The 25,730-nt window shown below is 46.0% G+C and overlaps 1 protein-coding gene and 1 long non-coding RNA gene across 4 annotated transcripts; one reads left to right on the top strand and one right to left on the bottom strand.

Annotated features, from left to right (window-relative positions):
- Window positions 1–5,405: 5,405 nt before the first annotated feature.
- On the top strand, window positions 5,406–5,690 carry LOC118156534. Its single transcript, XR_004746305.1, has 2 exons — window positions 5,406–5,525; window positions 5,566–5,690. It is a non-coding gene; the product is annotated as an uncharacterized LOC118156534 (long non-coding RNA).
- A 978-nt stretch (window positions 5,691–6,668) lies between these two features.
- On the bottom strand, window positions 6,669–24,777 carry GCNT4 (glucosaminyl (N-acetyl) transferase 4). Of its 3 annotated transcripts, XM_035310657.1 has the most exons (3): window positions 24,414–24,777; window positions 20,392–20,594; window positions 6,669–8,332 (listed from the first exon to the last, which is right to left on the bottom strand). In XM_035310657.1, exon 3 carries the CDS (start codon window positions 8,329–8,331, stop codon window positions 6,964–6,966), a length of 1,368 nt encoding a protein of 455 aa, XP_035166548.1. In that variant the 5' UTR covers window position 8,332; window positions 20,392–20,594; window positions 24,414–24,777; the 3' UTR covers window positions 6,669–6,963. The 3 variants fall into 3 exon arrangements, with proteins under 3 accessions (XP_035166548.1, XP_035166550.1, XP_035166551.1); XM_035310659.1 differs by lacking the exons at window positions 20,392–20,594; window positions 24,414–24,777 and adding an exon at window positions 10,663–10,728; XM_035310660.1 differs by lacking the exons at window positions 20,392–20,594; window positions 24,414–24,777 and adding an exon at window positions 8,825–9,447.
- Between the last annotated feature and the right edge of the window lie 953 nt (window positions 24,778–25,730).

Below are 25,730 nucleotides of genomic sequence, written 5' to 3'. Positions count from 1 at the left end.
CTGCACAGTACAGACCATGAAAAATTGGAGTAATTCCTACTTCAAGCCTTCAAGTAAGTATTACTATTTAACTAGCAATATCTCCAAATTGTACCATATCAAACACACTCCTCAGTAATTTGTTCCAAAGCCAAATTTCCTTGCTGAAAAAGAGTCATAATTTGAATTTTATTGCTAATATCTGGCATCGTGTTCCAGCCACTGGACCTTCACTAAATTTTGGACCAAGATCAAGTTGCTTTATGCCTAAGGTAAAAAAAAAAAAAAAAAAAAAAAAAAAAAAGAGAGAGAGAGAGAGAGAGAGAGAAATAATGCAGATATCTCCATCTATCAGAAGCACTGACATAACAGCTTTTTTATCTGGTCAATCACTCATCCATAACTCATTTTTTATTAAACATTCAGCACACTGTTCATCTGCAGCAGCAGGGTCAACTGCACCGATGAACAAGGAGACACACATGGATTTGTTTTTCCACAGGAATCACAGAAAGGAAGAACATGATCAAATGGTTCACCACAACAACAGACTCAATAGAAAATATCCCACAAAGATTTTTCAGGGGCTTTTACCCAGCAGACAGAGGAAATGAGAACAAATCCACTTGTAGAAAGGCTTTGGGACCGGTTTGTTGTGAAGCAATTTTAATCACACAGGGCTGGATTCAGCAGCTCCACAACCTTGGTTTCAAATGAGGACAAGAAGACCTAATGTGTTTATTCACAAAATGTATGTACAGAGATTTTAAGTCTTCATTTAAGAAAGCCATGAGAATTCCAAGATTACAAACTTCAGCCAGTGAATACCACATAGATAATACAATTAGCTGACTGATTTTGAAAATTATAATGCTGATATGCTCCAAGGAATTGAAAGAGAGGCAGTGTTTCCTCTGCTGGCTGAGTGGGCTGACTCCTGCTCCAGCTTGGTTTGTTGAGGCAGCCCCATCCTTGGGAAGGTGTTGTCTGATCTCTTGTGTGCGGATGGCCAGAGGCTTTTCTATTTAATTCTCTAGTTATTTTTCTCTGCCGTATAGAGAGGCTGGAATTGAAGGCCCTGGCAAAGAAATAAACCATCTAAACCTGCTCATTGTTTTGCAGAACATCTCTGTTCTGAGAAGAAGAAGAAGCTTTATCAGGTGCTGGTATTCACATCCCAGTTAAGCAAAAGCTTGGAAATAAGACTGCTTTTTGAAAACATTAGTAGAAATACAGCAGTCAGAGAAGTAAGTCTCCAACCTACTGTACGTAATGCAGCTGCATGTATTTTATCCTTGTCCAGTGCCAGTATCATCCATTCCTTCAGTAACTTGGAAAAAATTTTTTAAACCAACTGTTTTTCCTCCTTTTCTGATGATGTACATAATCATACTCCTTTGGATGCATCTTACTGCCACAGTTCTCTTTATGTGTAGCTCTGCCTGCACCAAGCAGAATTTGGGGGCATGAGAAAGAGGTTGTTTGGCATACGAACAAAGGATAACTTTTTCTTGAAAGACAGGCAGTAAAATTTGGGCAACCTCCTGGTGATGCAAGCTCATAAGTGTTGTACCAGGTAGGGCCCAGAGTAGCTGAACACATGCATGTATCTTGCCAAAGCCCATTAAATGGAAATTCAGCCATGCCACATGTTGATTTTAGTGAGAGCCCTTGGACCTGTTGTTGGACAGAAAAGCAAGTTCTGGACTCCAAAGAAGCTTAGAATAAATGAGAAGCAAAAACTAATTGATATGCTTATCTTAAGGCCACAAATGACCTGGAATTGCATTATTAATCAGCAAGGAAATACCGTAGGAAACAAAAGCAAGTATATCTCTTGTAGAAAATAAAAACATGATGCCATCAATTCTGCCATTTAAGCCTCTTTCAGGATGATGATTTCTACTTTTCTGCTAAATGAATGGTATTACAATTCCTTGTCTACAGCACATTTTTCCATGTATCAGATAAAAAATGTAGATCCTGCCTATGTTTTTCATAGAATCACAAAGTCACAGAATAGATGAGATTGGCAGAGGATCTCTGGAGGCTGTCTTGTCCAACCCCCCAAGCAGAGGCTTGCTCAAGCAACTTGCTCAAGCAGGGTCACCCAGAGCAGGTTGTCCAGGATAATGTCCTGGTGGCTTTTGAAGATCTCCAGGGATGGAGACTCCACAAGCTGTGCAAGTACTCCATCACACGCGAAGTAAAGTGCCTCCTGATATTCAGAGGGAACATCCTGTGTTTCAGTCAGTGACCATTGTCTCTTCTCCTGACACTGGGCACCATTTCTTTTTTGCACCAACCATTCAAGTGTTTATAGACATGGATAAGATCTCCCTGAGCCTTCTCTTCTCCACGCTGAACAGTCCCAGCTCTCTTCCTGTCCACCAGGAGAGGTGCTCCAGTCCCTTCATGATCTTGGTAGCCCTACACTGGACTCTCTCCAGTATGTCCAGGTCTCTCTTGTACTGAGGAGGGAAGTGTGTGTCCTTACTTCCTAAACCTACTAGCAATTTAGTGCTAAAATATTTGCAGGTAGACATTCCAATTGAATGATTTCCAATTCCTATTATGTTTGTGAATAAATGGTGACTTGAACCTCTATGGTCTATGATGCAGTTGTTCTCATTTGCCAGCTGTGGTGGTAATAATGCCACCTGCCGCATCTCATTGTACTCCCTAATTTCCTTCTCATTGCTCCAGGTAAAGCTTGGACTTGCCATCTTTTCAGTCTGAGAGAACAAATTCAGGCAGTGAAAAAAAGGCTCAGCAATAGAAAAGCTGCTGCTTTTAATTAAATCACAATGAAGTCTCTAATTGTAGCCCAGGGAAGAGGCTTTTAAATAAACTCACAAGTGTTATAGCAAACACTTTAGATGCAAGGTTGAAGTCCATCACAAATTTTTTTGCATTAGCACATTTTTTAAATTGATTTCTACAGATAATGCAGAAAACATCATTAAAAACCACTGATCTGCCTCGAGCTAAAAAATCACAGGCTCTTTCTTCAGTCCTTTCTGATGAAATACCACAATATTCTGAGTAATTTTGTTAAAATCTAGTCAAGATGCAGTAAACTTTCAAGATTTTTCAAAGCACACATCTTACAAGAATAGAAGCTGATATGAGCTCTGGGCATTTTCTCCTAAATTACCTTCATTTTCAAAATATACTAATGCAAGTCTTGCATGCCTTGATCAGAGGCGGCAGCAGAAACCATGCTATAGGCAAACATTTCCACCTAAGCAAATCTCTGCTAAGACATGTATGTGGCAGCTCAGTAGCAAGAAGACGTATTTTCCGTCTCCCTTTTCAATACACCTTCTGACTCCTTTCTGTCTCAGTTGAGAAAATTTCCAGTCCAAAGTGCCATGGCTTTTCCTTTCTCCCCTTTCTAATGAGGATTGCTGCTCTAAGGATTAGTGTACTTTACCCATAGAAAACTCCAGGAGTCTGGTAGTCTTGAAAAAAACCATCAGAGTAGTACTCAACTGTTCGCTTGAAAGACCGAACAGTGCTGGGGTACTTCCAGTGAAGATTTACACCACATTAGTAATGGATCACATTGTTCTGCAATAGGATTTCTGTGTAAATGGAAACTACCACACCAAGAAACAAGTACGTTCTATAAAAAACATTAAATACACACAGATGTTATACCTGAACTAAAAGTTGAGATCGTGCTGTAAAGATGCATTCACGTGACACTTAAACTCCGTATTTGCTAACTCAAAAATATTTTTCTCATGTTTATACATTCTGATGCCAATGTCATGGTAGTGAAGCAGCAGTCACAGAAATGCGTCACAGACCAAGTGAATTTTAATTACAGTTATAGGTTGGGTGTCTAGTTTCTAGTGTTTCCGTTACAATCCTTTTATTCCAACATCAAAGAAAATGTAGCGAAGCATATATGTTTGTATATATTATCTTTCTGATTCCATGTCCAGCCTAATAAATTCATTAGTGAGAGAAGTTGTACAAATGTTGTCCCCAAAGTGCATTAGTTCTTTTTCTTGTTCCCTTGACTTTTTCATTTTAGGACACATTTAGCATCTTTACTGTTTCCAGACAGTAAATAAAAATAGTGGGCAGGACCTGTAACGACAGCCAGGAACAACATTAGTGCCCTGCATACACATCCTTGCTGCACAGGAAAATCAGGTTAGCTGATAGTCCAGGTGCTCCATGTGACCAGCACTGGGCAGGATGTGTGGAAGAAAGATAGTGTGGGACATCCTGAACAAAACAAGGACAGAGGCATCAACATGGTATCTACATTGCTAAATGTTTTGCATTGCAAAACAAAACAAAACCACCACCACCAACAACAAAAACTTGGTAATATTATTCAAAAGTTAAGGAACTTAGATTTTATCTGTTTTTGAACCTGGAAACACTGGGACGTGTTGTGCCAGGGGCTGCATTAGATGATTTTCCGGCCTGAACGATCCCGTGATTTTGAGAACTGCCTTTCTACAGGCTTGGTTGGCCTTTAAAGTCGCCTTCAGAAAACAGGCATCTTTGTAATTCAGTAGAAAAATTGCTTTTCATGAAGTTGCAACTATGCAAACTTGTACCTTCTCAGCTATCAAACATACCACTGTACCGGATGATGTTGCCTTACACTGTGTCATCCACTTCATAATTACCTGCGAAGCACGCACTGCCTTATTTCAGACTGGTTATATTAAAGATATCACTCAACCCAATTCAGTAAAAGTAGTGCAAAGTTGCACATAGGTTAAAATTATTTGCTTCAGCTAAGTTTAACATGCTGGTCAGTTTGGTTTATCAATTTATGACAGAGCAAACCACTCAAATACAAACTGGGATGTGTGTATGTACATACATGTAAATAAAAAATCAGTTTAACTAAATAAAAAAAAATAAATATATAATTAAACATAAATTTATGTATATAGAAGGCTAAAACATGTTCTTCTGGTATCCTCTTTTATTAACCTTTTTCTATGTAGAATCCTCTACTTTTATAGATAAGTACTGATATGTGAATCTGTACATACTGCCAATATCTCATATTCTACAAAATTTCTATAACTCCAGTCAAGTCAGAACAGCCCTAGGCAGACATGGAAAATCACCAAAATAACAAACACACATTTTAAAAATAATCCCCATTTATTTGAGAAACAGTACATCAAAGAGATACTTGACCCGCACACACACAAACTTCATAAATGGTTTTGATCAGTAATTACTGTTGTGCAAACAACCCACCACAGACATCATCCATACATTTGTAAGTGCTTAACAAGGCAGTAGAGCATTGTTGTTCCCATTTTACAGCTGGAACAGAAATGTCTGATGACTCGTCTGAGGACTCATATGAAGTCAGTGTCACAAATGGGGTAAAAGGCCCGTGTCTATTGACCCAAACCCAACCTCAAGCCACAAAAAAGCTGACCAGGATTGCACTTAGAAACAAAATCCCAGACCAAGGAATGACTTGGTTCCTTCAACTCAAAGAAGAAACAAAGTTTTCTCGTGGGTACAGGGCACAATCATTATTGTGGCATCTCGTGGGTTGGTAAAACCAGATATCCTGAAGCCACCCATGAGAGGGTGCCTCTCATAAGAGCCAGGTGCATAGAAATGGGACACTAACACAGACAAAGCCAGACTGCAGAGTCCACTGGAACCGCTAAAACTGAGTATGTGGCACAGCAACATTGCAGAGAATCCCCCAAAATGCCAAGGGGCTTTTCTTAGCCACAGGATTCCTGCACTGACCAAGGTTTCCCTCAGCCTGCGGTGTGTCAGCCCAGCTGAGAGGAAATCACCCAACCCCTTTGCTACCAGCAGGCTTGACATGGGCCTTGGGAAGCATGGGTGGCCTGGAGTATGGCTGCTGTAACCCCAAACTGCTCTAAAGCAGGGACATGTCAGCCTGGGATCGTGGCAGTGAGAGGCTGTAAGACTTGCACAGAAAGCCACTTCTACACAGGGCCTTCACTCCTGCAGCATGGCTGTTCCGATGATTGCTGCTGGATGTATTGTGTTTTGTGTTTCCGCATAGCACCACACTGCTCAGTGTTAATTAGAAACAGCAGTTGATATCCACCACGTGTAAAAATACTGTCCCAAAAGGACTGGGATTTCACAGGAGGGTATTTCTATTGGCAGGGATAGATATGAAGGCAGACATCTTTTGGCATGGGTATCTACTTTTAAGAGCTGCCATTAGTACAAACCCTTGCTACCCTTGAAGAAGAGTAGTGTATTTTTCACACATGTTCACAGAGGTTGTTTTCAATCCACCACCATCCACTCCACATGCATGGCACAGCCCCTGAACACACACTCCACAAAAAGAAAGACAACGCGCAGGTGAGCTGGGAGAAGGAAGAAATGCTACGTGCAATGTGGTGCCCAAGGATTTCTCCTCCTTGTGCCATCCAGCCACATTCACGCTACAGAGATCTCTGCTCGCTCCTGCAGAGGGGGAGTTTGGGGCTTCAGGCTGGCCGGGGAGGCCGCATGGCTCATGTGGTATCGCGTTGTTCTCTTGGCTTTGTCTGTGAGCTGGGCACTTCCAGTTTTCCTGAGGTAGCAGATAGAGAGGTCTTTGATTCACACCTTAATGAAAAACAGAAGTGAAGGAACAGGGGAAAGGCAAACAGGCATGGCAGGGTTCCTTAAGAAAGATGCAAACACACTTGATGTAAAACATTTCTGGAATATTCCATTAGGATAGTGCCAGAGTCTCCAAAACCAAACCTTACCCTCCCAGAATCACCCCGAAGGACAGTAAGAGTATTGTTGTAATGAGTTACAAAATGGTTAACCAGAGAGACATGACTTTTCATAAATAGGTGGCCAGGTACACATTTCCCCAGAGCCCTGGACCTTATGCAGAAGGAGCAGTTCTCCTGCCAGCCTCCTGCAGCAGGTCAGGGCAGAACTCCAGGCCCCATGCTGCAGCAGAACACAAAACTGACAGCAGGGAGAACGGTACTGCTATAGTGAGGCATTCACAGAACCTACACGCAGAAAATATTCGTCAGAGGACAAATAAACCCACTCTTTCTGTTGCTCTGCCAGTTTTTCTGCCAAACATTTTATCAGGACGGGGTCTACTTTGGAGTCAAACTTATTGGCAAACCAATGCCCATAATTCATAAGCCATCGTAATTCTGCAGCCCCATAGATACAGACACTGCGAAGGTGGGTACCAGTGCATGGAGGATATAAATGTTCTTCAAGATAATTCCATTTCACCAAGCGAGTTTTGCTCTGAAGGTCTGTGATATCCTGGGCTGACCTCGAAATTTCCCCAGGAACCCCAGGAACACGTACAAGAGTGGCCCAGAAATGTTCATCTGGAGAGTAGGTATCCCTTGACCAATCAAAAAAATCTTTTGCAAGAGAGCTTCTGAGGGTGTACTGAATAAATGCTCGACTTAAAACAAAATAGGCACTGCCTACAAATACCTCAATACTATGAGGTGGCGGGTTCTTGGAAACATTGGTTTTCACAGGCATCTGCATGTATTCATAAGGCACTTTCATAAGTTCATAGTGATAAGTAAATCGTTCTCTTTTGCTGCTGCTTGGCTTTACAGTTTCCAGCATATTTCCCCCATTGAGTTTCTTCAGTTCAGCGACCAACTGGAAATTTGACCTCAAAGGGAAATCTTGGCCACACAAGTTAATAACATACTTCCAGGGAACTGTAGAGTCCATCAGATCAGACAAACAATTGAAATCTGCTTGCAGCCTCGAAATATGTGCGTAGTCCACTGTCTCCAGTTTTGATGCAATGAAAATATTGGGGAAACATTTAGCTAGATTGTTCATAGCAGATTTGAAACTTCTTGTTGCTTTTTGGTCATAATGGATGCAGTATATGTTTTGATGACTGTACAGTGAATGTATGAGCCTTTCTACCATTACTGCATCTTTGTGAACAACCAAAGAATAGGCTAATGGAAAATTCTCTTCCTCTGGAGAAACAGGTTTTAGGTGGTATTTCCTAAGTGTGCGATAAGTGTGGCAATCATTCGTCATTGCTATGATATCTTCATCATCTAAATCAATTATATCTTTTCTTCTTATCTCTAAACTCTTGCCAATTTCTTGGGGATCTTGTTCGTATATAGATGAACAATTAATTTCATACTGAAAGTGATTTTTAAGATAGGAATACCTGTTTCTAACATAAGAAGAAGTGCTCAAGAAGTGCTCAACCAAATAAATGCCCTTAGATGGAAAAAAGTGTCTTTCAACATGGAGGAGTTTCAGGAGTGCAATCACCCACCCCGTGAAACACAGAATCAGAATCTTCCTTCTTGTGGGACATCTGTAGGGACACTTATGCCTCTTCATTCTGTAAGAAAACAGAGATATATTGACATTTTACAATAGGAACAATGCATCAGAGGCAATTACAGCTTCTGACAAAAACATCAGTGCACTGGTCTGGATACAGCATAAGCACCACCTTTCTCCTTAATCATCACATTAATTTAATGACAGACTTTGCCACAATAATAGGCAAAATTTCATTACCCTTAATTATCTGACTGAAAGCAATGAAACAACTGATTTCAGATAATAACCAACTAGATAAGTGTGTTAGGATAAGACTCCTACTGTTTATTTTCCAGACCTCTTTTTTCATTTGAGTCATTAACTGAGGTACAGCAACCCCTGTATTGGCAGAAACATGACTGTCCTCTAAATGAGTAGAGAGGAAAGTGCATTTTCCCAGGCAAATCCAGATAACTCACTGGGTACGGCAAGAGACTCTCTCATGAGTCTGCAAAGAATTCATGCTTAGCAACTGTCTGTATTTAAATAAATAAATAAACAAATTAACCTCTAAGTTTTAAAATTAATTCAGAGCATCCTCATTGTCTTTGACACTAAGGTTGGCCTACAAAGAGTTCCAGAGGAAAATGGATTTCCTTCCTGTCCACTCCCAGCAGGGTCTGATATGTCCAAAGTCCTCCCTGTGTCCAGATTCCTTCTTGAAAATACTGCTAATCTGCCCTGAAAAAAGACAGATGAACGCAATAATTCCATCCACTGGAGGGAGCGTATAATACAGCCTTTGAAGGCTGGAGGGGCAGCAGTGGGAAGCAGTGCATCTCTCCTGTTCTTTGATGTATGATTCAACCTCAGCTGTGACTGCAAAGGCACAGCCACAGCCCTTTTTTATGAAACCGGGTGTGCAATATCATTTATGTGAAGCAACTTAACAACTGAGGTATTACTGCAGTGAAAGTTAAACACAGTGATCCTGTTTTCTTATATTTTTGCTTTACTAGCTGAATGCAAGCAGCATTATTGTTATCCCTGAACTAAAATTAGACCAGAGTCCACATTCAGGTGCAGCATTAGTTTAAACTCTATTTTTTTTTGCTACATTGAACTGTTCATGCAGAACAGCTCCCAGCAATTTCTTTCAAGAATAAGCTGTTCCGGAACGCCTCGGAGTGAAGGAAATTCCTGCCCAGCTTTGGGAAGCCACTTGCCAGCTGATGATCAGACCAGTCACTGAAACTTTGAATGTGCACAATCAGCTGAAGGGTACACATAACCTGCTGTAAATGTTGTGCAATGCTCTAACAAGGACAGAGAGGCTTCAGTTCAGAACAGAAACAACATGGTCTTTTGCAAACCAGTGAGATGATTTGGGAGGGTTGTACACAGTGCCATGACAGGAAGTTTCCTGGACAGTGGGCAGCTTTTCTGTACCTCTCTCCACAATGTCCTCTCCTTCCCTGCCCCTTGTCAGGCACAAGACAGGGAACATGGATGAAGTACCATGTGCTGTCTGGTTCCTGAAGCTGTGCAACAGGCAATGATACCATCGTAAAACAGCTCCCAGTCACTCCCAGAGCCAGGTGGATGGATGGCTTAACACAACCCTTCTCCATCATTTCCTGCAACAAGCATTAGGCAAGACACCTGTGATGCCCTGCCTTCTCCTCTGCTGTACCAACCTCAACAAGATCTATGCTTCCACATGCAATACCAAAATGAATCCTTTCAAAAAAGTTGGAGCTTCCCCCTCTTCCCAGTTTTCAGGTGCAGTTACGGGCAGGAATAAAATGGTGGGACCACCAGGAGTAGTCAGATGCCTGGAGGTTCCAGATATAGATGTAAAATCAAGTACTGAGATGTGCATGCAGCTAACTTAGGGGTCTTTACCATACCCACAATGATCAGGTCTTGCAAGCTCTAGCTTCACAGTCAAAACTTATCCTATTCAAAATAGAATTGTGTCATTAGTCTGCTCTCCCAGTGTTTTCCTTTCCCAGTTACTTTCTCTTTGAGGGGCAACAGAAAGGAGAAGGAAATGCCACCTTCCCTGAATAAATACATGCAGCCCTGATGTGAGCCTACATGTAGGTGCCCATGCAGGTTCAACAAGCTTGCCTGAGTCCCTGGCACTCTGTGTTTCACCCGGGGGTGCCGGCTAGAGACTTGGGAAGGGAGCACAGTAATATACCTATTTTGCAGAAGCCAGAGCTTGGCAACTCTCTGTAGGTTTTACAGACACCAGGCATACTTACAAATGATGAGAAAAAAACAGATCTCTCCTTCCAATGTTCCATTATCACAAAGCCAAAACCCCACCTTCTCCCTTAGCCAGCACTTGCTTGCCTTCACTTCTCCAAACTAGTGCCCAAGGTCTAATCAATGTCTCAATATCTAGACCAGGTTTCCCCTTCACCTGCTTCCTTCTTCTTTTTCCTTCTTCTTTCTTCTACTGTATACTTGCAGGAAGCAGAAAGGTGGAGTGTGATCTCTCTGGGCAACCTGCCCGGTGACTCTGCCTTGTGGTCTCACTAGCTACCAAGGACAACTGACATCACACCTGGCTGAACAGAGGTGGCTACATGCAGGAAGGGAACAAATCTACCTCCCTTGAAAAGGCAAAAAGAGAAGCTGGAAAAATAAAGATAAAATAAAAATAAAAATGAGTGCATAGTCCTCTGCTCAAAAAAAAAAATAAAAAAAATCTGTCTGCATCAGTTCTGGCCAGCTACCGCCCAGCATCAAACATTCCATCTCTAGGTGTTCCAGAAAAAAAAAAAAAAAAAAAAAAAAAAAAAAAAAAAAAAAAAAAAAAAACAGTCCATGGTTTCCTTGGACTGCTGGAGTCTGGCGTGGTCTGCAGGCAGGCCAGGATGTACCAAAATCACCTGGGCAGCACTGAGGTTTCTTTCTTCCCAGATGGTGGGCAAAGGATCTGTGCTCAGCTCCGTTTAATGTTCCTATGGTTTTTGGCACTGCCAGCCACAATAAACTATTGTGCCATATAAAGAGATTATAGAAACCCGTAATATTTTGGTGATGTGGTTTGAATTCCTCATGAAGAAAGGAACTAACGAGCACTGGTAAGAAATCGCAGCTCCTCCACTGAATCCCTTGTTCATGGAAGCTCTCTCCCTGACCCTGGCCAGGATCTGGTCAGATGAGAGAGCACAAGGAGTCAGCAATTATATCCACAGCCTCGTCTGTGCTTTTACAAAACACAGTATCACTATCACCACAGCGGTACAGACAGACACAGGCCATGCATGATCCCAGCCACCCTCCAGCAATGCAGCTCACCACTACCAGTATCCCACTGTCCCTCCCGCCCCACTCTTAATATATTAAATTCATATTCTCTGTTGTTACCTCCAAGGCATCCAAGGCCAAGTTCAGTATACCAGTACATGGGCAACAACTCCACTCTTTAAGCACAAAAAAACATTTGCCTGTAACCAGAACAATGTTAACTTCTGCAGGAGACCAGGATTTACTAAGGGCAAATCATGCCTGACAGATCTGGTGGCCTTCTACAATACGGTTACAGCATTGGCAGGTAGGGGAAGAGCAACTGAAATCATCTACCTGGACTTATGCAAAGCATTTGACCCTATCCCACATGGCACCTTTGTTTCTAAATTGGAGAAACATAGATTTGATGGATGGATCACCCAGTGGGTAAGGAATTGGCTGGATGGTCACACTCAAAACGGTTGAAGTCAAGGGCTTGTTGTCCAAGTGGAAATCAGTAACGCGTGGTGTTCCTCAGGGGTCAGTACTGGGACCAGCACTATTTAACATCTTTGTTGGTGACATGGACAGTGGGATCAAGTGCACCCTCAGCAAGTTTGCCAATGACACCAAGCTGTGTGGTGTGGTCATCATGCTGGCAGAAAGGGTTGCCACCCAGAAGGACCAAGATGGTCTTGAGAGTTGAGCCTGTGTGAACCTCCTGAGGTTCAACAAGGCCAAGGGCAAGGTCCGGGCCCTGGGTCAATCCCAACCACCAGTAGAGGCTGGGTGGAGAATGGATTGGGAGCAGCCCTCAGGAGAAGGACCTGGGGGTGCTGGTTGATGAAAAGCTCCACATGAGCCGGCAATGTGCACTCAGCCCACAAAGCCAACCATATCCTGGGCTGCACCAAAAGCAGCATGATCAGCAGGGTGAGGGAGGTGATTCTCTCCCCCTCCTCTGCTCTCCTGAGACCCCACCTGGAGTGCTGCATTCAGCTCTGGGGCCCCCAGCACAGGAAGGACATGAACATATTAGAATGAGTCCAGAGGAGGGCCATGAGGATGACTGGGGGCTGGAGCACCTCTCCTGTGAAGATACACTGAGGGAGTTGGAGAAGAGAAAGCTCTGGGGAGACCTTAGAGAGGCCTTCCAGTACCTAAAGGGGGCCTACAGGAGAGGTGGGGATGGACTTTTTACAAAGGCATGTAGTGATAGAACAAATGGTAATGGCTTTAAAGTAAAAAAGATAGTATATTTAGATTAGAGATTAGGAAAAAATTCTTCGCTTAGAGGGTGGTGAGGCACTGGCACAGGCTGCCCAGAGAAGCTGTGGGTGCCCCATCTCTGGAAGTGCTCAAGGCCAGCTTGGATGGGGCTTTAGGAAGCCTGATGTATGACAGTGGAGTTGGAACCAGATATTTCTTCCAAATTAAAGCATTTTAATGATTCTATGACTTCTTGAGGACCAGTGTGAGAAAAGAGCATGAAATACCTCAGGACAGAAGGGCCACCGCAAAAATATCATCAGTTTTTGACACCAGTGTGAAGCTCTTATTTCTTAGCAAAATGCAGCACTTGAAGCCCCTCTTGGACACAGCACTGTACCATACACATGGTCATCTCTGGAAGAGGAGGGGAATGAACAGCATGCTACAGATGGTAACAGTCACCTACAACTTCTTGAAGCACCTGCCTTGGGTAGCACTGACCATGATGGTTATCTTGCTCGTGTGTATCTTTTTTCCTCAGGCGCTAACATCCTACTCTTTGTACAATATGTAGGACCAGTTACCGCACTTCTGCACAAGGGTTTTATACTAGGAAGGGAGGACAGCATTGCCACATTGCTGAGTTTCCTAACATGTCTGCACTTTCTCTACTGCACGCAAGGCTCCTGAAGGAATTAATGAAGGTTGATCACGTCCTGTAAAAAACACACATGCACAGTGCCTGGTCTGGACACTTGCTGTGTGGGATGCAAAGTACTGAATGACTCAGAGAAGACAAATGGGTGTTTTTATTTATCCCTTGCATCTGTAATGCAAGATCAAGAGATGATCAAAGAAAACAGGCATGCAACAAATACAAGGCAAACAAATTTGGGTTGTGTAAGAACATGCATGTGTTCTTACACAACAGCTAATTACCATCTTTCAGAAAGTATCATAAAGACCATGAGCTCAGCAGGAGTCAAGAAAGAATTAGGCAATCAGCTGGCTATTGGGAGTTTCCAGAGATTTCATTAGCCAAGGCAGAAATACGGACAGAAGGCTCAATTCTCTGGCACCATGACATAAGGCAATTACCATCCACCAAGAGCCCTGACTGGAAACTTTTACCAACAAGAACACTTACTGTGACCATTGCTCTGTTCTGGGAATCTGCTTTTATCTCCTGTTAGGCCAGAATAGGGGCTGCTAGTTAGATCCATTACAGTGATATTTGATGGTGGAGGGGGAGAATTTCACACATCCCTGAAGGACCTCAGCCATGTATCAGGTCCTCGTTACCAAAGATGATGCAGGATGTTCTTGATGATGAATGCAGGAGCTATGCTAGCCTTCACCAGCAGAACAAATACCCCCAAGGGGCATGGAGGGAAGCCTGGGCCAGCTGTTCCTGAAGAGGAACTATCAGTCCTCACCTCCAATGCAGTTCAATGTGTCTGGGCTTATAGGAGGACCAGAAAACAACAGCCTTCTGAAAGTAGGCAGTGGTGCTCCACTCTCTCCTACAGGCTTCAGTCCAATGTGCATGTCTCATCTTTTGGGAGCCTGCAGAAGATTTCTGCAGCTCTCCTGGAGCTCACAAAGTACTAATAAAAACCTGTAAAGCCCATAAAACTGTAATATACTTTTTTTTTTTTCCCCCCTCTCTTTGTCCTGAAACACTCACCAAGCAAACAGCATTTTGACTCATCTCATACCAGTGTAACTCAAGTGTTGCTGGAATTAAAACAATGGAAAAAAACTGTAAGAAAAGCTTCCTTAGCAGGGCTTCTTCCTTAGGCTCATGAACTCACAGAGTACTAAAAGTGTTGATAGTTATGAGCAGAGCCATGGCCAGCTCGGGGAAGCACTGGGAAGGAAGGCCAAGCTGATGGCACAAGCATGCCAGAAAATGTACACTTAGACCTCGGTTTCTACTGACTTGCAGCAACATGGGGACAAGGCAACTAGAACAGAGGAAATAACACGTGTGTATATACATACTATGTATATTTTAGGTAACACAGCAAAGGTTTGGGGAAATGAAGTGTGGTCTGATCAGGGAAGCGTGACTGTAGAAAACCCACTACCTCAACGGTCTCTGCTTGCTGCTATCAGCGAGATGTGCTGAAGTTCACCTCTCCGAGAAAAAAAAAAAAAAAAAAAAAAAAAAAAAGAAGAAGAAGAGATGGTGTTCCTGCTTGCAAACTAGTCGATCTTATTCCAGCAGTCTGGAAACATAAAGCTGTGGAGTACCCTGAAATGTGCAAACCCCTGCAGTGGCACATCATAAATGTGGAAAGCAGCATTTCCACCTGTACAAAAGCCATAGGCAACCTGCTTGGGTCAATCACATAGCACAGTCAATACCTAGTTCACAATGGGACATTTTCACAGAGGTAGAAATAATGTGCACTGATAGGGAAAGTGAGGCAAATTGAGCTGGTGGCTATTTCTCTTGGCTATTTCTCTTAGATTTTACAACACAGATTACAGAAGCAACACAGAAATGTGGGGTTTCTATACTAAGAGACTGTAATTGCTTGAAATATTAATTTCTTACAGGATAAAAGCCAAGGGAAGGCTAAGTGAAGGTAAATTAAAACCCACTTTTAGAATTCTTTTGGGAAAGAAAAAAAATAAATATGAAAACAAGTATAATTCCAGCTCAGACAGCTCCTAACGTTTCTACACGCTACAAGGTACTTACTCCGGAAAGTGGCTCCTCCCTTCACAACTGCTGCTTGCATTCAGGGTAATTGAGCAAAGGCAGAACATCCATCGCCCAGGTACAGCAACTCTAGCCTCTTCAGGAACATGCTCTGTCCTCAGCTGCAAAGGTCGCTGCACCAAAGGTTTCTGTGCTTATAAATCCACGCACACCGCTCAGGGTTCGGCCGCCACACAAAAGCAAATGTAGGCGCCGGGCAGAGGAGGAAATCCCATCCACAGGCACTCGGGCTTCAGGTGGAGCAGCAGAGAGGTGGCTAGGGAGCAGTCCGGCTAAAAGCTTTCCCTCACAAACCACAGACATTAATTACAGCTGTTCTGACTGACAGCCAGGTCCTAGTGTGCCCTCTGTGATATTGAAATTTAAATGGCTATCCTGAAAATGGTTCGGAAAAGGTCAGGTGTGCTGCTAACACCAGACATAAGCTGGCCAGAGGATCCCCAGCATTGTGGGCACCACTGCTGCTCTGCAAGCTGTGTGGAGAGCCATGTGCTTTTGCATTTAGCTGGCAGTCTCCTGTCCCAGTCACTGTGCCGTGCACGTGTGACTCACCTTGCCCCATGTCTGCCAAACTAAGTGCCTGAAGTCCCTCTGCAGTGCATTGGAAAGATGCAAGGAACTGCAAAGGACAGTTTCACCCCAAGAACAGGCTGTGAGAAAATAGAGGCTTCCCCAGGAGAGTCACTGCCCCAGCAAGCAGTGCTACAGGATGGTGTTCAGGAGCTATGGAGAAAGGCCAGCCCAGGAACTCCTCTGCTAGGCATGAGCCTGGGTCATCCTGGATGACCAAGGCTGCTGGTGTCCTCCTGCTCCAACATTTTGTAGCCATGAGCGCTTCAGCTGCTTCAGCTCTCTTTCAGGCTTCCCTGCTTTAAAGGGTTAAGGAGGGACTCAAACAGCTGACAGAAATGGGCAGATCTCCTTCAGCCATGTAGAGAAACTTGCAGGCTTTGGGCTCGTGCTGCCTCTCTGAAGGCATGTTTCCACTTTGCTGGGATGCTAATGGCTTACATATGCAGAGCTCTGGCTGCTGAGGGAGCCCAGTGCTCTGCCCCTGCTCCTCACACTGTTATTTCTACCACTTCCATAAACTGCATGCACAGGGAGTAACTGCAAATCCCAGTTTCTGCAACTCAGCAATGCCAATATCATTTTTGTGCAGGAAGAGTCTGCACCTGCCTTCGCCCTGAACAGGAACAAGTGGTTGACTTTCACTTGCCTCTTGTCCTGCATGGCGAGTCTCTCCTGCAATCCAAGCAATCACCATCTTTCACGTCCCTGTATCAGTACTGCAAGTCAGAAAACATGAACACCGACTGCCTTTCTTGCTGCAAAGAGAGAGCAGACCCCTCTGTCACCGAGGAACCAGCCCCAGCCCCTCCAGAAGCCTCCCTTCCTATCTGGCAGATGACTCGCAGACGGCAGCTGGAAACAGCCTGCTTGGGAATAAAACAGTTTCCAAAAAGCTGTTCTTTTAAAGTAACAGCCACGCTATTCGAGGTACTTTTCATGGGTGCTGCCCATGCGGAGGAGCTGTGCTGAGCCCCTGGGGTCCATCACGGGCAGCCCAGAGCCTGCTGGGGGGGGATCTCACACCAGGAGCCCTGTGGCAGGCAGCAGGGTGAGGGTGCTGCACTGGAGGCTGTCTCTCGTCCACCCGGAACCTCTGCTCAGGGCAGGCTGGTGCCATACAGCCCACAGAGAGGAGACAGAGCTCTGGGTACAGGAGCGATGGAACAAGTGGGCAGAGCTACCTGAGGAAGCTTATAACACACCTTCCTGCAACAATCCGTGCATGGCGACTTCCCCAAGGAATGCAAGATTTGCATCAGTCAATACCCACTGGCCCTCCTGCTCTGCCCTCTGCCAGTCCTTCCTGAAGGACCTGTTTGGTAAGCAAACAAAATTCGAAGCTCAGCCACCGGCTGTGTGGAGATGCAGGAAAGCAACAGCCCTGGTCTCCCTTTAACATGCATCTCCAACACATACTGTTCATTTTCTGCTCCAGCGTTACCCATCTGAGAGGTCTGCGGCTCTCTGCCGTGGGCTACAGAGGCCACACATGGGCCAGTGGGTAGGAACCAGCTCTTTATCTGTTATCAGCTCAGCTTGGGAGTGGTTAACCCTCCCAATATATATTGGCATACCAAAACATGGATTCCTGGAAAATTCAAGCTGTAAGTAGGCAGCACGCTCTCCTCAATGTATCTGAATTGCATTGTGCTCACTATGAATACCATCAAAGGGAGAGCTGATTTTGTGCCTGCCACAGAGCAAGAATCAAGGGAAAATATAAATTCCGAATGCAAATCTGTGAAAGGAGAGGATGTGGATATGCAGGTGAGCAGGAGTGCTCCTGCCCCACTGTGTAGTCCTTTCTCCCATGCAGATGCTCTGCAGGAACCAGGCAGCATCTCCTCCACAACTTCGGTAAAAACAAAACAAAACAGAACAAAACAGTGGGAAAGGGGACAGGTGCTGAAAAAAGTAGGAGCAGCAGAAAAGGAGGGGAGGGGGAATGAAGGAGAAGAACAGAGAGAGGGATCAATTGGCGTAGGTCATTTCGTGTAAGTGGCACTAAGGAAAAAAAAGCAAATGGAGCAGCAAAGCACGTGCTTTATCTGAGTTGCTGCTCCTCCAGCTCTCAGAGGCACCTGACTCAAAACCAGCGTCCACACCTTTCCTTGGAAAACAGGCTACCGTGTGCCTCGGTGCTGCACAACAGCATTACCATACAGCAGCAGGAGCAACAGGGACCATTCCCTCTCCTTCAGGCAAAAACACTCTGGGAAAAGATCTCCTCTCTCCTCTCCCTCATTAGAGACCTCTGTTTGCTTTACACACACCCACTCCCACAGTAGGTGTGTGCAGACTTGGTCTCCACTGCTGGCTCTGCAGAAAGACGCAGTCTGCTCCTTCTGGTTTTCCCTCCGCTCTGGAGAGGAAACTCTCTTCCCTCAAGCTGCTGGAGAGGTCTCTGGGGAAGGCAGAAGAAAACATCCCTGGGAAGCCAAGGAAGGAGAAAAGTAGTGATGTGCTTTGCTAAGTGACTTTTTTTCCTTTAGTAAGCTGTGTGGCTGAGTTCAACTTTATCTCTACTTGATTACTCAATGCTGCTAGCTGGGAAAATTAATTTATTTAGGTACTAGTATTTACTGCTGCTAGCTGGTTATTTTCCTTGCAAAATTATCTATGATAGGGATCTCAGAGCTCCTGCAGGAGTGCTTTATACTGGCATCAAATCTCGATCAGTTGATCTATCAGGTTTGCTTGTTTTTCCACCCATTTTTCTGTCCTTGCACTGGAGCCCCTGTAAGAACAGCCCGGCACCTCGGGCTATGCCCCTGTACCAGGCAGCAGTGCCCACTGCCAGCATCCCTCCCCACAGCTCACCCGCCCGTTTTGACCTGCCTGATGTCATACGTACATTTCCTCTGAGTGACTGACAGCCGAAGAACTGAGAAACTCCCATTTTTTCCCAGTTACTTCTGAGCTGTTTTATGGACCTCTATTTGTGAGGTTCAAGATGTGGAAAAATACCCCATTACTTTTCGACCCGAGCCATTTAAACAGTAAGGCTGTCAGTTTTAAGACCCTGAAGATTTAAAAGAACATGATGCCCAAGGAACAACAATAACAATAAAATACACAGTTTAACGCTGCCCATTTTGTTTGTGCATCTGGAAGAGAAAAGACAGTGTCTGGGCAGATGGATGGGAAATACAGATTCAGCAAAGATTTAGCAGTTCTGTATATCACCTCTGGCTTTGCCCCGTCTGGCAATGATTTTGTCATCCCAGCACTAAATATTGGGACATTTTATTGCATGGGATACACAGATTTGTGTCTCCTTGCAGAACCTGCTGTGCTGACAGTTATTTTGACCATCTCTGTCTCTGGTCCTAACTCTGTAAATGTTCCTTAGAGAAGGCCAAGTGCTCTTTTCTCACTGTAGTCAACACGTAGGTGATCCTCATAATTGCAGTAGAACACCTAACATAATTTCCTGCATGCCTATGTCCCAGAAATAGGTCAAGGTAAGGGAAGTCGGGTCTCTGCTCTTCGGCCAGTAAAAGAGGCGAGGGGCTTCTGCAAGGTGGTGCAAGGAGACGGCTGCCCATGGGAGAAGGGAGCCCAGCTCCTCTGCATCCCCCGCTAGACACAATTACTTCAGAGTAACTTTTGCTGGAAGTAGCTCCGGTGAGTGCCTAAAAAGAAAAATCTCTCGACAAATCCCTTAGTACATCCCAAACTGCTCTGTCCTGCCAGCCAGAGGGTTTGCAGCCCTGTTATGACAAAAAGGTGTTTGGAAAGCCCAGAGATAGTCAGCCATGAAAATTCTCAAGCCAAATCACCTGCAAGGTGAGTATTAAACTCTCTGACTTAAAGAGGTGGCCATATCCCTGTTTTTCAAGAACTTAAAGGCAGGAGTCAAAGAGCCCCCCCCCCCCCCCGGGGGGGGCCCCCCCCCGAAAGAAAAACCAACACAGGTAAATGGAGTTTACTCACTTCTAACTTGGGGCAAGCTAGGGCTTAACAGCTTCTCTCTGGTTCATATGAGAGTTTAAAATAATAATAAGTCTATGGTGGAGTCAGGGTTAACCTTTACCCCCAAACTACTGCACAGCATAAAAATCAGGCCCACAGGGGCAAAGCTTGTGTACATTGGCAAGCACCGTCGGCGTAAGAGAGGGTGGAAGTTTCCTGTCGGAGGAGGCAGGAGAAGCTGCACCGTGCTCCAGAAAGGCTGCAGTGAGGGTATTTCTCCATTTTCCCCAACAGCAGGAATGCCTTCACCTTCCTGCCAAGCTCCTCACAGGCTCTTTTCTGCAGACCCTGGCTGTAAATTGCACCCCTCAAGTCAATTCCTGCTGGGCCAAAGCCTTCCCAGCCAGAGTCACAGCTGCTGTATCGGTAACACCATTTACACCGAGCTGCAGACCCACCTCCTGGAGGTTGCTTTGGTCTCTTTTCCTTGGGGAACACTTCAGGGCGCCCTGCCCAGGAAGAACCATGCAGGCACAACCGATGTGGTGGTGAAACGAAGCCTCGCTGCCCGCCCCATCCTGCGGCACCGCCGCCTTCAGGTCGGTCTGCCTTTCAAGCGAGTGCGAAGTCGGACGGACGTATGGAGCAGGGACATCATTGCCTGGAAAGAATAATAATAATAATGTGTAACAAATCAGCTGAAAAATAATGAGTGTATGGTTTGTATGACAAGCCACGGAAGCCTTTAGCCATACAACAAGCATGTATTTCTGTTCATCCATGTAGCACTCCCAGGCACGGGCGAAAACAATCCTAAGAAAGAGCGGCTCATGTCCAAGCATCCACATTCCCTTCCACGGCAGGGTGAAGTGAACGTGAAGAGGGAAAACTCCTTGACAGGAGGAGCACCTGCCAAAAGCCCTCCCAAGTTCAGGCCTTGGCAAGCAACTTCCTCATTTCGTCAGGGGATGCACAGGACCTGGGCCATGCTGTAGTGGGTGCACGGACTGACGGAGTGGGGGCACACCAGGGCTCAGCGGGGTGCTGGCCCCTGATGGGATGGGCACAGAAGGGGAAAAACACCTCTGGTGGTGGGCACGGGCCCCATGCTGCTCCCCAGAGCCATCCTCCCTGCAGCCAAAACCCCAGTATCCAGATCAGAGGCAGCTCACTGCCCACGGTCCCAAGGTGGACATGATGCCAGGGTGTTGGATGCTTCCAGCATCCTTTGGCTTCACATCCCAAAAGTGTTGCTCAGTCCTCAGATAACAGAGCTCGGCTACAGACCCAAAGACAGGAATCTGGGCTACATATCACAGCGGAGGCCATGGTGATCCTTTCTGAAGTTTGTTTTAGGCATGACAATCTGCACTGCAAGTCCACCATAAATATCCCACATCCTGTAAAAAGTCTCTCATATGGAAAGAAATCTCCTTCTGTGCTACTACACATAAGCTTTGCACATGCAACACTCAAAGAAATCTGAGAAACCACACATTGTACCATCTGCATGTGCAGTAAATAAATGCCACGGTACTTTCTGCTGAGGAAAGCATGGTAGCTGTACCCCAGTAAGTCATACAGATTTCCCCTCTCCGCCCAGACTTCAACCGAAGCATTTTGCACACCAGCCTCCTCTTTGCCACCAGCCTTCCCCTTCACGAGGGCTTACAAACCACGGAGCCCACAGCCTGTGCTCCACCCCGAGCTGGCACAGACAGCTCTCAGAGCTTGGCCAAGGGGCCTGGAGCAGCCAGCAGCATCCCTGCTGCAGCACGATGGGCGCAGTGCGGCGACTTCCCGGAGAAGGGCGGTCCTGGGATCCCCACCGTGATGCCACCCCCATGCCTCAGACACACAGGTGCCATTAACTGATGAACACACCAGTAGCACAGAGATTACAGCAACTACAGGAATTTCCCATGGTCATTTAAGTCATCCATCACTGGATGGCGGTGGGCGATGTACCTGGGCACGATGTGGTCTGGGAACTTGGCATTTGCCATGGCTGTCCTTCGCACTCCGTCACCTGGCAAATGCTCGTGAAACCCCCCAGAATTCACCAGCCAGCACTCTGATGAGGCTTGGCTTGTTGACAGAGTTAGACAAAACTTATCTCTGTTGCTGGATTCGACACCCTGCGGTTTATGCTCCAGAAACAAGCTTTCTGTGACTCATCTGCTGTGTCTCTTCTCTCCTTCATTGATATTTCCTGGGAAACCTCAAACGCAACAGTCGCCGTGTGACTGCTGATGCCATTCCACAGCTGAAACAGCAAACACCATAAGCTCTGCTAAAGCCCTCGTAGCATCGTCTGCTAGCAGGACCAAATTGCTCTGTCAGCCAGCCTTGGGAGCACACATCAGGACAGCTTCACCTAACCCTACCCAAACTGGTTTCTTCTGCTATGTACGGGCACAGTAACCACCAAGAATAATGCCAGTACCTCTCCAGTGCTCAATTCCTGGTGTCAAACAACAGCTAACGCTTTTCCAAAATCCCTTTCTGTATTGCATCTATTGTCCTTTTCTGAAACCTTTCAGCCGAAGTCTGGAAATGCTGTCCTTCTGTTCTGCTAATTGACATGAAGCTTCCACAGGGGAGATTCACAGATCTAAGGACTCTTCTTGAAGTCACACCATACATTGTGGATGCCCAACAAAGCCCTCAGCAGAAAGAATAAACAGCAGACAGACTGACAAGATCTCTGAACTTATCTGTTCTCTATGAACATTTCAACATTATCTTGGTTTCTCTGAATTCTGTGCATCAGTACTCACCAGTTTCTTTGTACGTGCTGATAACATACTGCTTGACCCTTTGTACTCTCTGAATTTTGCCTTTGGTCAATCCTTCCTCGATCTCCTGGGCTACCTCTGAAGAATTTGGGAGATCTGTTTTTGAGATGATCAGACAGTCTGATGATTGACCAGCACAATTTGCAGATATTGCACCAGGAAATATCAGGCAAAGCACGGACGAACTTCCACAAAGTCACAACAACTGCCACACCAGCAGATTTCAGTGTTTGGTCCCCCTCTCCTGCATCCCCGCTGCAGTTCAAAGCAATCTACAAGCAATCCAAAACAGCTAATTTTTCCTTTTCCACCATTACTGCTTTTCAAAAAGTTGTTGCTCACTAATTTGGATCATGCATCACAAAGTGCTGGCCAGTGGTGTCACTGATCTTTAAATGCCTTTACAGGCAGGCAGCATACACAGAAATGCACCAAAACAAAAACAAAAACAAACATGGGGAACAGATATGTGACCAACAGCAGCAGATGCAGAAATACAGCAGCATCCCACATCCCTTCCCATGTATTGTAATAACAGGCACATCCCGCCCAGCCCATGGGGTCCCTCCAGCCCAGGCACTGTCCCTGAGCACACAAAGATGGGTGCTTGGGACAAGGATGAAGAACAGAAAGAGAACTCTCCTAGACCTTCTCCACATATCCTTTCAGTTTGCATCTACTTACAGTCCAGAAATCGACAAAGCCAGGAGTTACAACTTTCTGTTTCACAGCACCAGCACACTGTGACTTTCTGCCATGAAATTGTATATTTGCTTTTGAACCCCTGTAAATTTTTGGACATCCAGGAGACTGCGAGGGGCAAAGCACTCCACAGCTGACCCACACACCCTGTAAGGAAACCACTTTCTCTCACTTGTTTTCAATCTTCTGCCTCCCAGCGTCACTCAATAGTTGTAGCTCTTGTCCTGAAAGGCAAGCAAACAAGCAAGCAGCTCTTCCCTCCTTCGCTGCCTTCACTCCGGTTTCAAGTTTACCTGTCATATCCCCACTCGGCCATTTCTCTCCCAGCCTATCAAGTCAAAAAATAAAAATAATAAATAATAAATAAAAAGCTTTGCAAGAGCTGAAACTATGCCAGTAATGCTGGTTGATGGACTAGCTCTTTGAAACAACTTAGGGGATTTTCCGTGGAGCAAGAAAGTCCTTGGGTTGGATGAACCGACCGAGTTAACCCCAAAAGCCACTTTACGTTACCCATAACCTCAAGGCAAGGTCCTCTAGTAAGTCTGTTCAGCCCATAAAAAGACAGAAGCTGCTACTGTCTCTTCTTGAGGGGGAAGAAAAAATAACAAACTACCAAACACATTTCTTTCTGACAGATACTTGCTGTTCTGTCTCCCTACAAGGAAAAAGAGCCACACCGAAGAAAAAAAGTCAGCGCACTTGGCAGATAAAGCACAACCACAGCCCAACGCACGCTTTTTTAGCAATGTACCGAGCGATGACAAAACCGGAGCCTGCAGCAAGCTCCCCGGCAGATTCGGTTCCTGTTACAAAACCGCGCCGGGCTGGTACCGGCGGCCGGGGAAGGGTCTCGGCGGTGCCCCGGGGGCTCCGCGGGGCGTGCAGGGCGCCCACCCGCCCCGCAGCCCCCTCCTCGTCCCGCTGCCATCCCGAAAATCCCCCTGCGCGCAACTTCTGGGGCGCACGCGAGTTCTTACCGGAGCTCCTCGGCGGCACCCGCGGACGCTGACACCGAAAACGCCGACACTCCTTGTCCTCCTTGTCCTCTTCACTGTCTGACCTCCTTGTCCTCTTGACCTCCTTGTCCTCCTGTCCCCCTTCTCCTCCTGTCCGCCTGTCCTGCCGCCGAGCCCTGCCCTGCCCTGCTCTGCCGCCCCCGCGCAGCAGCGCGCCCGCGGAGCGGCGCCGCGCCCCTTCCTCCTCCTCCTCCTCCTCCTCCTCCTTCTCCTTCCTCCTCCTCCTCTTCCTCCTCCCGCCTCCTCTCCAAACTCCGCCGCCGAGCCTCCAAGTTTGCGCGGCCGCCGGGCAGCGCGGAGCCTCCGCGGCCCCTGCGCGCTGCTCCGCGAGGAAAGTTGGGGCCGGGCCGGGCAGGAGGAGGACGAGGAGAAGAATGCGGGTCCACAGCAAAGCCCGGAGCCGGTGGGCAATGTTCGCGGCAGCCGGGCACTTGGCTCACCTGCAGCCGGGCACGGTCAGCGGCTGCTGTCGCCGCCGTGCAAATGGCCATCGGGGTACTGGTGGACGGAGAAACAGAGCCTAAAGCTCTCGCGTGAAGCGGTTCATTCTCTTAATCGCTTAAACAGGGCGTTTTTCCCCCGATTAACATTGTCTGAAATCAAAAAAAAAAAAAAGTCTTTTCCTCTGTGTCATAATCACAAAACACTTGCCAACTCCAGCTGCTCCAAGGATTTATCAGGATTCCTATGGTGGTGCTACTCGGGGGCATCTTCTGCCTCCACTCCATCATCCCCCTTCAGCAGAACTTCCCCAGGCACCACCATGTACCCAGTGGGTGTTCGCACCGTGCGGTGTTTTTGACAGCTTCCCAGAGCTGCCCTTCGTTCCCACGTTTCTCTTACCTTGCCGATGTTTGCCGGTTAGAGTTCAGCTTTGCCTGGCAAGAAGGCACAGTGCTGATCCTCTGCTGAGAGTGAGTTTAGTTCTGTCCATGTCGTTGTCTTTGCTTCTTGTCTCTTTCCCCCTCCTCTCCCTCGCTTTTACCATTTAATAATAACCTATGGCCTATGTTATGCAGGAGGTCAGATTTTCACATGGGTCGCTTCTGGCCTCAGAACCTATGAATCTGTGTTGCATTGTCTGCCTCCCAGCTGCTTATCTTCCTTCCCTCTCACGCTTTTGTTTTGTGCCTTGCATTCCTCCTCCCTGGTATTAATCTTCTCGCTGATCCTTTTTTTTACTCCATTGTGGCAATACATAGATAAATAAATTGGTGGAAATACAAATCTGATTTGTGGCCTTTGTTGCCTGCATCATCTCCTTCTCCTTCTGTTCCC

This window comes from Oxyura jamaicensis, chromosome Z, assembly GCF_011077185.1.
Source record: "Oxyura jamaicensis isolate SHBP4307 breed ruddy duck chromosome Z, BPBGC_Ojam_1.0, whole genome shotgun sequence".
In the NCBI taxonomy this organism is placed as follows: Eukaryota; Metazoa; Chordata; class Aves; order Anseriformes; family Anatidae; genus Oxyura; species Oxyura jamaicensis.
Note: the sequence above shows the minus strand (reverse complement) of the source record. Positions and strands in the feature narration are given on the sequence as shown.

Bases quoted from the DNA above. Each gene is read 5' to 3' on its own strand.
- GCNT4 (XM_035310657.1), bottom strand. From the start codon at position 8,331: ATGAAGAGGCATAAGTGTCCCTACAGATGTCCCACAAGAAGGAAGATT.